Here is a 13,648-nt window from a genome sequence, read left to right as displayed (position 1 = left end):
GCCCTACATTTGACTACTACATAGTTATGATTATGAAGGTGATCTCCACAGTCCAGGAAGCCTGAGGGTTTCATCGTGACTACATTCAAACAATATGCTAGACCAATTACCGCTGCACATTACTCAACAGTTCTGTGGCGCATGTATGACAGGCGAAAGGACAAGACGCTGGGGCTATCCATGTAAACATGACTGCATGGTGTGGGAATGGGGCCGAGTGAGGGTGGTAAACATACAAACACATGGGTGTTATTTTTGTGCTCTGATGTTACAGAACTGTCTTCCTGACTGCGAGTAGAAGCACTGCCATCGTTGACTGTTGGCTTAGACCTCTTTGTGTGAGTATATTCACTTCTTGGGGGCAAGATCAGGCATGAAAAACAGGCTCTCCTCTGTTGTCTTGTCTCTGATTGGCTGCTATAAGAGTGATGGAGGGTATATGTTTCTGGTTTAAAGGGGGAGGGGGACACATACATAACTTTCTTGCACCTCTTTCATCAGCTGTGAGTTTTCATTATCCTATTTCACCCCTGAGCTGGTCTGCTTGCGACAGATGTGTAAACAAGGCCATAAAAAAAGGACACCCCGTTACCAGAGGCCTATTTTTTTAGAGGCACCATTGTGGTAACACAGATAAGTAGCATAGCATAATTTTTAATCGAGGAAAACAGGACACTTTTTTCCCCCCCCAAACAATGGCGTGAAGGCTTTTGGGTATCCCAGGCGCATTTACTAGCAGGGTCTTCTGTCAAAGTCATGGGCTGATAAATGGCGCTGCACAAGATACATTTAGTAATTTCCTTCTACTCTACAGTCACTAATTTTAAATACAAAAACTTTGTAGTTTAAACTCCATTCTGGATAACTGTCCTTCAAAAGTCAAATAAAGTGGTCAAACAATACTTAACAGCATGACTGCCATATTAAAAAGAGAGTCATCTGGCTGCTCAGTATACTATGAGCAATATGAACATTTAAACTGTACAGTATACCAAAGCCATGTTCATAAAGGGACTGAGCCCTGCTGAGATAAGTGAAACTAAAATAACAAACAAACTAACAACTGAAATAATTAACCCTCGACAATTTTTATAATGACCAAAAATAATACTTTGACCTAGGGCAGTCACTGTTGAATATATTTAAAATCCATTATTCTAATAATCATACCAACAAATAAAACATTTTTTGCATTGAAAAACAATAAATTGTACATGAGAGATGGAGTTAGTTTTGCCCATTTGGGGCTGCCAACCTCACATTTCATGCTATATATCTGCACATTTATGCTGGGTTCACATCAAACACAAAAACATCATTTTGCTATGATCATTCTCTAGGTTTTTGATCGGCGGGTGCTAACTGCCGGCATTTGACTTGTTCACATATTCACGCGAGGGAACGGGAAAGGAGAGCATCGCTGAGAACTTTCACTGTTTTTCTGGGATGTAAGGGAGCCAATCTTTTCTCCGACAGCACCACTGCATTTACGTGTCCCTCGTTTTTTGGCAAAGCTTGTTCAGAAGAAAAAAAAGACTCAACGTTGCAATCAAGCAGTCAATATTGCACTAAATACTGGGCTGTTAATGCTGCACTATCACTATCTTGGCATAGTAACTACAGTTAAACAGCTGTTAAAAAAATGGAAGTAAATACTACACATATTATGCCAAGATTCCACCATTCTATGAGACAGGTGCTCTTCCTTGGCTCTGTCTATGTATTGAAAGCTCAATTTTTGAACTTCTTGTGAACAGGCAAAATGAGCAGAATTTCGTGTCACTTTCCATAATGTGTCACTCCATGCGGGTCCTTCACGTCGCCCAACACGCTTTCGTGCCATGTAATGCAAACTACATTGACCTAAATTCAAAATGTGTTCTTTTTCCCGCTTTTTCACGAGGTTGGTGTGATCGCAGCATTGTACAGTGGCTTTAAAAGGAGGGTTCTCACCTGGCGAGTGACGTGGAAGTCAGCAATTTTCACTTAGACAGTGCTTTGGCACCATCATGTACACAAAAATGTGAAAAAGTGTATTTAAGAATAGCAAATTGCAAATATATAGATAAGAAATTTATTTAGTTAGTGCTTAAATTATATTTTTAAATACCTTATTTTTTCACTTTAAGTTGAATCTATCTAACGTTAATCTATTCTTGTCATGTATAGACTTAACTGGATAATAATCTGCAAGTTGTAACATCATTACGCATAAAGATGATACCTGGAAGGTTTTAATCTTTTTTTTTTTAAAGATAATTTTTTGTTTTTAAAACTCCACAGCATGCCACAGACTGAACATAGAAATAAGAGCAGCACCGACAAATGTTCAAAATAATACGGTACACTCGGATCTTTAGAATACTGCACCAAAGACAACAGTACCACACCTGTTGATGATTACTAGTGGAGAGCATGCCCTGGTGGCGATTAAAATAGCAAGCTCAAAATCAATATTTTGATAGCAACTTCTTTTCTTGTTTACCAAGAGATTGCCACAGGTGGCAAGTAAAAAAACCTGCAGATATGCTTCACTGCGCCGCTTCAAAGCGTGTGAAAAAAAGTTGCATCTTATAAATCTATGGTACAGTTATGACAGTTAGGAAAGTCCCAATTTTAAAGTATTATCAAATACAATTCAAAGGACCACATGTTTAGTTATTAAATAGTTCATGTTGGTGACTGTTTTGTCAGTCCCCCTTACATTGACCAAGAGGATTCAGAAGTACCAGGATTTCTTCAATAATCAGTTAAAAAAAAAAAAAAAAAATGTGGGTTTGGCCAACCAACCCACCATAGCCAAACGTGAGAAAAGTGTGTTGAGATCGTGCTAACCGAGACACCTCCAAGCTCAGCACCATGCTAATCGAGTTGTCAAGCAGAGCGGAACAGAGGCTGCTGTCTTACTTGTCCAGCGGCAGACACGTACTCAGAGCTGGTTCATCTACTATTCGTAAGATTGGGCCCTGCCGCCCAGAGATAAGGCTTGAATTCCAACCGCTCTGATGCTAATCTGGCTCCTTTTGCAGCACACAGCCTATGCATCAATGCAACCGCTAATCCTGCCTCACTCCCTCTTCTAAATCCTTTTTTTTAACCACACATCATGTACATTTCTGCAAGTGTCTCTTTCCAAAACGATTTCCAGGGCATAATGTACATCTTGACAGAAGGGCATGTGAAGGCTCATGCCTTTGGTGTCATTTCTCCACCCATGTGCTGTTTAACAAAAGTAGTCTTTCACATGTTCCACTTTTGCCCCAGTTTCCCAATGCAGTCACACGTTTTCTTTTCCCCTTCTGCGCTTGGGCAATCTGTTGATCAAATGAATGTAATGTGACAAGCGAGTTGCTGTATCGCACGCAGGGTTTATAAATTACAGAACTTGTGTGCCTTCAGATGAATGATAGGAGACACATATCATTAGCAACCAATCTGTCCAACTGTGGATACCGGCAGAATTAGTTCATGGAAAAATAAATAAAGCAAACATAACACACTTGGCTAATGCAAAATGAAAACGCAATAATGCGTGTCACATGACGCTTTGCAGCTGTTCTCCATATGAAAAGAGCAAAGTCACTGCCTATCACATGGGTTTTATGATAAGTTCCAGCAAGACCATGCAAGGAAGTCTACATATAAACATATCAGCATGAGTCAGCAATGAACCTTTTTCTAGAACAGGGATCCTGAGACGCAGCCATAACACAAGAACATGCACTTATTCACCTTTGACACAAATACCAGCAACGTTAGAAAATAAAATGAGATTCAAAACATGAAATGACTATATATGTTACAATGTCAACACAACAGTGGAACAAGCATGAGAGTCAGGTGTTAAACTTCCCATTGCTGTTCTGCCGTTTATTATTTACATAGGTGAGGCCACGCTGTGTTATAGCTTAGATATTACCTGCAAAGATGGCATATTTGTGCAACCGGTCTGTGTTGTGCTATTTGTAGCGGATCTAAAAATCTACACAACACAAGGACTTTGTGCTAAAAAAACCCCCAAAGATGCCAAGATTTTTTTTCCACCATTAGTCTGACCTATAACTACAGTTCAAACCCTCAGAGCAAAACATGTATGATTCTGTTATAGTCTCATGAACCAAAAGTGAACAGTGAAGTTTTGAAAAAAGATACATTCGGCATGAACGGTGTGCTTCACCAATTGGAAGCTATAGTGTACTGCTTGTTGAGGCAATAGCCTGAGCTACCAACTAAGCAGCCAGCGTTCAATTAAGTTAGCACAAAAAACTTTAGGCTTCTGATAAGGGGGAAACAGAAAAGTCAGGATTGGCTTGCTAAAACAGCATATTTTTTGTGGAGCCTAATAAAAGTCACTTTGTGTGCTGATTCTCATCTACTATGACAATAAATGTGATTGATTAATTTTGAATCACAGTTTATAGAATGGAGTGCACACTTTTGCAACCACTTGATTTCTCTCTAAATTCTACTTGTCCTCCGGTAAATATTTTTTTCCGAATGAGTTGTGGATTTGAAAGGTTTTTCCTTCGTCTAATTCTCACAAGAACCTAACATTTGAACAAGAGTGGCAACAGACTAGCAACCGAAGGGGGGAAAAAGTGTAACCACTAACCTTCAAACTGCTGGTAAAATTATTTTTTCACTTGTGACTGTACTGCATAAACAACATAGATATAGAATAGTCGATTCAACAATGATCTGCGTTTGTAGGTAGTATCAGTCTGAAAAGTGTATGGATGTCACAAGTGTGTAAGGGAACGCCAAGTGTGAAATCTAACACCTGACACAGTTCTTCCATATGGTTGTGTTGAAAGCAGTTTGTCACTGTCCGTGAAGCAAGCAAGATGCCATGCTGTGGTGCAGCCAAAAAATGTCAATAAATATAACAAAAAAGTAGGCATGCTAGTACAAGAAGATATGTGGAAGCGGGGGGACCAGTGAGTCAAAGGAGGGAAATAGGGTGTATTTGTTATGTTTTGATCTTCCTTTTTACACCGTTTGTTGAGGCATCCCAAGTAAATTAGATTGGGTTTCCTGCCAGCGTGACTTCTGCTATGATGAAAATGCAAGTAACCAAGAATTCTGGTATTTGTTCATTGCCCACATTGCGGTGAATTTCAAAGCGCATACAAGACGGGCCATGCTCAGGGCTTCCCCCGCCTACGCATAGCGCGCCTGGTTGCTTTTCCAATGCAGACAAGTCAAACCCATGACGTCACCATTCCAAAACCTTCCCATTTTTCCTACTTCTAAACCTCACATTAGTGCTATTTTGTTGGTCGTGGATTTGGCTTAAAGCCAATTTTCTAAGCAGGAGGAGGTGCAAATACTTGAGCTGTCGGTGAGAATGATGTTGGTGCTGTTTACTGTATGAGCAGTGGTCCTGCATGTCAATATCCAAACGCCGTGTGAGTGTTGCAGACAAACTGAGGGGTTATGACATCAGCTTCCCCTAGCACTCAGCTGAGCGAAACGAGCCATATTCTGTGCTCAGCTGTTGACCTTGTACAAGCAGTCAATACAACCTGATCGATAGCATCCATGTGTAAGTTCACGGGTGTGGTTAGGGCCACCAAACTGAACAGGCCTCTACTAGTGTATGGCCTGATCTGTTTGGGAAAATCTGTTGTATTATGCGCGCACTATCCGACCACCCGATGCTTTAAACAACAGCAACCATCTCTGACTTAGGCCTCACACGATGCGAAGAGTAAACTAACTAAAAACTATTCTGTGCTATTTATTGGCAATGAAAACTGCATTTTTCATCATGATAATAATAACATAATGGTAAGTTTTCAGAAATCACATTTCCCAAACAAATCTGTGTTTTTTATTGACCAACGCAAAGGTACGTACATTAAAATAAAGGGAAAGATTGATTTATAAAGAGGACTCGGAAATGGAGTACAGAAAAGTGACTCCTGTTTTCAGTTTTGGCGCAGTGGCAGACCAAACCCCCTCTGAAGTAGTCTATGAACAAACACGCACAAGACAAGCAGTGCATCAAGATATTTCACATTCAGTCTGAGTGTAGCATAGGTTGTCAGCATTGAATATTTTAATCTTTTGCCTTGATTGTGCGTCAAATATACACAATATTTTACTGCATGACTTTTAACCATAGAAACATGGAACAATTGTCAAGGATAACACTATTGGTCACCAAGAAAAGAAACTGGTGAGAACAAGAGAGAAAGAGAGAGAGTGTGTACTGTATTTTTTGAGAGGCCATTATCAAAGATAGATCTACCATTCACTGACTAGATCCATACATTTTGGTGACAAAATACTGATTTCTATTCACATTTAAACAGGAAATTATAACTATGATGTTAATATGTATTATTGAAAAATACATTTTACTGTATATTGTATTGGTAAGGCTTAGCAGGCCGATACAACAAATGTAAATAACAGAATGCTGGACAGAAGGATCACAATATGTAAAAAGGAAAGAAAGGATGCCGCCTATGCATCAGAGTTGTGACTAAGGGGAAGACATCTACAAATGCCATGAACATTATCTGGCAATCATGGGGCCATCATGCCTCAATTGTTTTTCAGTTTCAACTACATGTGGAATGAAAAAGATGTCACATGCGTCCCGACAAACTCTTAGAAAAAGAAAAGAATACATTATAAACTGTCAGAGAGCACATGGGTGTAAACTTGTCATTTGGAAAGCTGGAAGTGCTTATTAGAAGTGGAACAAACAGTCAATAAATATTGGTAACCTGCACATTTTATGTGCAGTTAATGAGGTGCATTGACTATTTTAAATGGTAAACAACAAAGACACTGTGGTGCCATGACCAATCAATGCATTTATCAGACCACAAAATGTATGAAAATGACGCCGTTCTTTTACACCCCCGCCCAATGGCAGTGGCCACTTGTGCACTACTCATTATTTGTTGTTGATTCACTTCCAGTAAGCTGCATGCAGAGGTCAAGGTTGACGTTTAACGAGAAAACAAGAAACTGACAGTCTCGCTATGTCTCCAGCTTTCGAGACTTCCTGCTAATTTCCTTCAAAACAAACTCACACGAAAAATGAAATACTACAGAGATTACTCACGACCAAAGTTCAGGTTAACTATAAGAGGACAAAGATGCTGACAGTAAAAGAAAACAGAGTACACAGAAGTGAGTGCGACTTAAGGGTGACATGATATCAGGTTCTCAGTTTTCCTGGAATTGAATGTGTGAGACAGGCAGTCATTTGTCATGAATGGAGCACCGGGCTCCGTTTAGGGTGAGTTTTAAATCAATGGGCAACCCTAACACTTCATTTAATACAATGACACACAAACGGGTGCAACTTAGTCTGACATAAAATCAGATTGTAACTGAGTTTGGTTGTGGATGACACTTGCTGAAGTGTGCCATCTAACTTTTCTCAATGGTCTGATTAAAAAAATTGCATTACCATCTTATTTTCTTTTTTGTGTGGTTAAAAGAACATATGAAAGTGCAGTCCCAGTTACAAAGAAGTGATTAATAAGCGATTGAGTCCAGGCAAAGGCAAAGACAAAGACGGAAGTGTAAGATGATCATAGCTCTGACCAGAACATTTAATGTGAGCCATAATAAGGTCATAAATGCTTATCTACTTGGAAGATGAGCCCCATTCAGCAACTAACTAGGCATGCAACGATAACTGGATTAGCAATATATCGCGGTTTTAGAAGTCACAGTTATTTAAAACAGTCTTAAAGACTGTCCAAACCGGTACGTTTTTTTTTCCCCTTCCGTGTCATCTACCTTAATGTGTAGCTGCAAATGTAGCTCTCATTGTGTATCATAAAGATGTCCTTCTCTGCTGCAGCAGTCCATTTCCTTTTTTTTGTCGACTGCGGCTAACTACTGCAGGTAAAGTGTACCTATTATTAGTAAAATATGGATTCTGTCACTTCACGTTGACTATTATCATACTAACTTTACCTCTGGAATTCCTTTTCTCAAGAAAAGTTCCATGAAAAATTATGCATGCCCCACTACAATACGACGCTAATTCGCGTTTGTTACGAGTTACAACGGACGGTTTTAGAATGCCGTTTTTACACTTAGTGGGATCGGGGACAGCGTCAAAAATGCCGCTCTAGATGTCTAGCAGCGACCAATGTTTATTTTGAAAAACACCAGATGCCATTTGAAGCATTAACATTAGCCAAGAGCATTAGCAACGTTCCAATTTTTCAACATGAACATTGGTCACCACTAGCCATCTAAAGCGGGGTTTCATTAGCGATCTCAGAAGTTAAAAGAGACAAAAAGCAGCATTCCAAGCGCAGAGCAGCGCAACTCAAAACAAATGCAAATTGGTGTTGTATAATCTCATTCACTTGCCGTAGTGCAGAAGCGAGCTAAAGCCCGGGTGACAGGAAGATTCCCGAGTGACAGGAAGATTGTTTGTGTGTATATATGTGCGTGCATGTGTGGGGAAATAGTCAACACAAAATGAAAGAATGCACATTGTACTATTTATTGATACACATCGTAGCTGGATATAGTCAACGTAAAATCACATAATCCAAATTGTACTATTAATTGATAGACATAATAGTTTAATGACTGATCATTTTTTAAAATGTTAATTTATACTAATTAAGTACCCATACTTCAAGTTAAGTTGGGTGTGTTTAATCAGAAAAAAATGTACAGTGGACCCTTGGGTAACAGCGTCCCTGTCTTACGTTTTTTTCATGTTACGATGTGGAATACTTAGTTTTTTTTCGTCCCCTCTTTGTGACAAAAACAACTGTCATGACCCTAGGGGCTTGGCTGTATTTGTGTTGTTTTGTCTCCATCTGCTTGCGTTTTTAGGGAATTGCACTTATTTTCATCTGCCGTCAAACTTGCCTTCGTGCTACACGTCACTACACTGCTGGTCTGCTATTGGTCAGCCTCACTGGTTTCAAACTGGCTAAATGGTAAAGCTTTGTTCGATTGTGTGTCATTACAAAACCATATTTATGGTCCATTTTACTGCTTAATTCAACTTTGAATGGGTTAGCTATGGGTCCCAAGATTGCTAGTGATGTTAAAGAGAGAAGTAAGAAGATGATTTATATGGAAATGAAGCTGGAGATAATCAAGAAATACAAAGCTAGCCAAGCCCAGGCTACCCTTACTAGGGAATATGGGCATAATGAGCGTCAGTTAAAAGTAAAGAAATCCTTTCTATATTTTTACTTATGATCTTTTCTGATTGTATACATGTATATTATATATGCGTAGCACTTAAACTACTATTTTGGTACCAATTTTTAATATGTATGTACAATTTTGATGTTTTTACCTGGGGTTCTCAACGCATTAGCTATTTAACATAGTTTTGTACTGCCCGCCATATGGTGAATTCGCCTAACGAGCCAGAACACGGAACAGATTAATCTCGAAACTCGGGGGCCCACTGTATATGTTTATTGGTGAGCAAAACCTGTGTTGCTGACTAAACAATTATTTCAATGTTATTTACATTTGTGTTTTTAAATTTAGCATCGTAAATATTTGTTATTTTAACAAATGCTGTGTTATATATTTTGTTTAAAAATAAAAGTTTTTATAATGTAGAAAAATGGCAATTTACCCCAAAAGACTTTAAAATGATATGTTTCGTAAAATGTAATTTCAATACAGTAATTTATTTGCTCAAGGTTATCAACCATGCCTACAACTGACATATATTTAATTAATGTTTCACAACTCAATACTTAAATTTAACTTACGCTGTGTCACCATACATAATACATAAATAATAGAGCTGAGAAGATATATGAATTAATTGCCAATTAATTGATTATCAAATATATTTATAATTATTTTAACTATGGGGTAATCATTTACGGCCATTGTTTACCTTAAAATTGTCCAAATTCTCCAATTTCAGTCTAAATAGTAATCATTCTGATTGATATAGTTCTTTGTGAAAGTAGCGTGATACCTATTGTGTTTGATCAAAATAAGATGTTTGCATGCGTTTGCTTTTACTTTGGGAAAACGATGACAAAACTCAAAACTAAATCAGCTTTAAAGAGGTTGATTAGCACATCATCAGTCTCTTGTGAGATATTGCTTTTTGTTGTTGCTTTTACTAGAAATTACTAAATTTTTTTAAATTTTGTAAAAATTACTAAAAACAATATAAAATATTTCTAAACAAACTTAAGAGATATAATAATTATAAAATTATTCAATAGTCACAAACAACTGTACAGATGTTATGAATCAATATGCCCTTTTTGCTAAAGAATGGTCTGATTCCAGACCTCCACACATTGATATTTCATAACATTTATCCCATTTGGGGTTGCAGAGGGCTTAAACCTATTGCAACGGATGCAAGACACCCCCCCCCCCCAAAAAAAAAACAAAACAAAACAAAAAAACACCCTGTGCTGTCAATCACAGCACAATCTGACAACCATTTCCACTGACATTAAGGGGTAAATACACTCACGCAACATGCATGGAGTTCAAGTGGTAAACATGCATCACAGAATTTTACCAAGCCGATGAACCCATTTTGTGTCTTGACTCCTTGGAATACTCTGTTAATAGTATTTCAAGACAAAACAAATAAATAGTACATGTACCTTGGGAAGTGGGCGTCCCAGCTGTGAATACAATTTAGTCCAGAACTGCATAAGCGACATGGGTCCAAACTCTTGCTTGAAGGAGGTAGACACACAGACTTAAACACACTAAGGAACACTCCTGCTTGACCGTGGATTCCTGAGTATAACAATCTGATCCATGGGGTTCTAATCACCTTACAGCCAGTGGGACGCTCTCAGCCCTTTCACGGCTCCTCTCTGGTTGAACACAACACATCTGCCTACGGTCAAGGTGACGCTCTGGTGAATGAGCACCACTCAGGTCTAGAACAAGGCCGCGAAGGTATTGGCGCCTGAGTGATAAGTCATAGTGGTTGTGTACTAATAGTTCCTCAAAGAGGTGGCCTGAGAGAGAGTGAGTGAGCAGGGGAGGGGAGAGGGAGGGAGGAGAGGAGGAGGAGTTTTCAGGAAATGATGCTTTTGTTGGTAAGTGACTACAGTTACCGGCAGTCAGACCCATTTTACTGTACATGGTGTAACTCAACCGCATTTGTAGTGTAAACAGAATTGCGCTCTGAACCCGGCCACTCCTCGCACGCCACTGTGTACGGCTATATTTAATTGGCCTGCTCCACCTTTTTTTTTTTTAAAAACGATTATTATATTTAGAAAACTAATGCACTGTCCGGTCGCTGCTCTAAAATGAGCCTCTTGCCCCCTTTTTCCCGTAAAAGGTCATTATTCAGACCTATAGCCTTACCAATACATTCACAGCAAAATGCCATCTAAATGCCAAACAAGGCATAATCAAGCCCAATTATGATACACATTAAACCAAAAACTGAACATTTTGATAAACCTCCCTGGCTTCTTTTGTTAAAATTTCATGCAGATGAAGATGAATAGACAGCCATTATTAAATACCCGACACAACAACAACTTCAGCAATATTTGCAAAACGGTTGTTGCCATTGATGGGTGAGGATCTTTATTGTGCATCTTATCAGAAATAGAGTATTTATTAACTTTGCTCGTTATGCTGACTCACCTCTTTTCTAAAGAGAATGTTAAAATGTTCTCTAATACAATTCCTGCAGTCATACACATTTATAGGTACATTTGTACTGACGGGAAAAGAGTGTCTCCTTTCACTTTAAATTGTTTAGTATTCAACTGCAAAACATGGGTTGTTGGTTTTTTTTTTTTTCCTTAAAAAAATGATTTTAATCCAAGAGCTGAAAGGACAAGTATAACCCAAAAGCAAGCAAAACAATGAACAGTGAATCTAATATTCTTTCTTTTGTAAACCAAGCTATTTAAAAAAAAAAGAATGAAGAGAGGGATTTTCATGCCAAAATATTTACTAATTTAAATATGAATTAAATGCCAAAGCTGTTTATGTCTTTCCAGACATTCAATCACATTTACTTATTTAGATGTTTAAAAGAAATTCTTAAGAGTTAATTCATTTAGAAATATACAACTAAGATGCCAAGTGTAGCTTTTTTGCATGGAGATCATTCCAGGAAAACCTCTCAAGTCCTCTCAATGGAGACACACACTACGTAACATGACATATACTCAAGTTTATAATGCACATCTACTGTACAAAATTTAAGTGAAAGGTGCTTGAACTTTCAACAAAAACTTCCAGTCCATTAATATTAACCCCCGATCTTTATCTTCGGCTCAAAAGTGCTGCTGTTCTCAAATACAAAGTGATGCAATGCAGGCAATACTGCTGAAAAACGTATTTGAGGAAAATACAGATAATCAGAAGGAACACATGTAATAAAATAGTTCCAGGATCAAAATGCAAAGTAGCAAATCAAGTATAAAGATACACAAGAGTGCCGATGCAGCAGGTTGTTCTGCATGTCCTGATGTTCTTTGAGTCAACACATTTACTGTATTTGTATTCCTATAACATGAACACCTTAATCTAGAGGGAGGCTCTCAAACTAGATTTTAAGGTTATCATAGCAAGAAAAATAAAACATAATCATGGGTTGACAAAATAATTATAGAAGAAACAGATTAAACATCATATTAACCTCAGGTTTGTCATTAGATGTTCGAAGAAATTACATAATTTGCTTTAATTGCTCGTGAGACAAATGGGGTCCATTTGCACCCCTAGCTTCCAGGAATCCATGATATCACGTCAGGATAATATACTGTAATGTCCATCTTTGTGAGACTGAAATGGGAGAAAAAAAACCTCATAGACTGAGTGGCGCCTATCCATGGTGTCATCATATAAGTGGGAATGTGTGTGTGTGTGTGTGTGTGTGTGTGCCTGCCTGTAGTAACCAAAAGTGGCACCAGAGAGGTTTGACTATGAATCATGATCACTCAAGTGCAAACCTTTAGTTTACCAGATTAAAGTAAGAAAAAAAAATTGGCACTGTTCTAATGACCATACAAGTACAGTGAGATGTGAAACACTGCATGATAAAACTAAAGCTAAACTAACTTCTCATTTCACACAGTGGGACAGCTAAAACTGATACAACTGCTGTACTGTGTGTGTGAGATTATTCCAGTAGTCAACTTTATTCCTCCTCGTCACTTCCAAACAAAAGACTCAAGAAATTCCGCAAACATGCTTCTATAGGGCTGTCATCAAATCCTTTCTCTGCTCATCCATCATATTCCTGTCTGTTTCCTTAATGCCACAAAACGAAAACAGACTTCAGCAAACAGTCAGGAGAGTGGAAAAGCTCAATAGACATCCACACAAATCCTCTCATTCTTGAAGACTTAGCAAGAACTAAGACATTGGCTAGGAAAATCTTTAGTGACTCAACAATCCCTGGACACAAATTCTGGAAGGGTCAATCAGGTTTATTTCAGGTGTTCAGGGGGAAAAATAACACTGTTATTGAATAATGGCTACTTGAATACTGTACTCACTAAAGGACAGACAATCAAATCACAATTTGTGTTTTACGGGACTAGGAATTAATCAATGGTCTGAATGTATAACCACTGCAATCCCTGCGTATAAAAATCAGACCCAGAAACAAAATGAAAGACAACTACTGGTTGCAATAAGGCTGTGGTCTGTTTTGCCTGCACCCCTC

The 13,648-nt window shown here is 38.3% G+C and overlaps 1 protein-coding gene across 2 annotated transcripts in view; it reads right to left on the bottom strand.

Annotated features, from left to right (window-relative positions):
* sbno2b (strawberry notch homolog 2b) overlaps positions 1–13,648 on the bottom strand; it is a 69,624-nt gene that overhangs the window by 26,660 nt on the left and 29,316 nt on the right. The window contains exon 1 of one of the 2 annotated variants that reach the window (XM_088425053.1): positions 10,602–10,884. The exons of the other annotated variant lie outside the window; for it this stretch is intronic. Coding sequence (XP_088281179.1) covers positions 10,602–10,661 — 60 coding nt within the window. The 5' untranslated portion in view covers positions 10,662–10,884. Of the gene's footprint in view, positions 1–10,601; positions 10,885–13,648 lie in introns of those variants that run through there. 2 annotated transcript variants of the gene reach the window in all.

The sequence above is a fragment of the Hippichthys cyanospilos genome, chromosome 10 (genome assembly GCF_059441005.1).
Source record: "Hippichthys cyanospilos isolate Australia breed blue-spotted pipefish chromosome 10, RoL_Hcya_1.0, whole genome shotgun sequence".
In the NCBI taxonomy this organism is placed as follows: Eukaryota; Metazoa; Chordata; class Actinopteri; order Syngnathiformes; family Syngnathidae; genus Hippichthys; species Hippichthys cyanospilos.
Note: the sequence above shows the minus strand (reverse complement) of the source record. Positions and strands in the feature narration are given on the sequence as shown.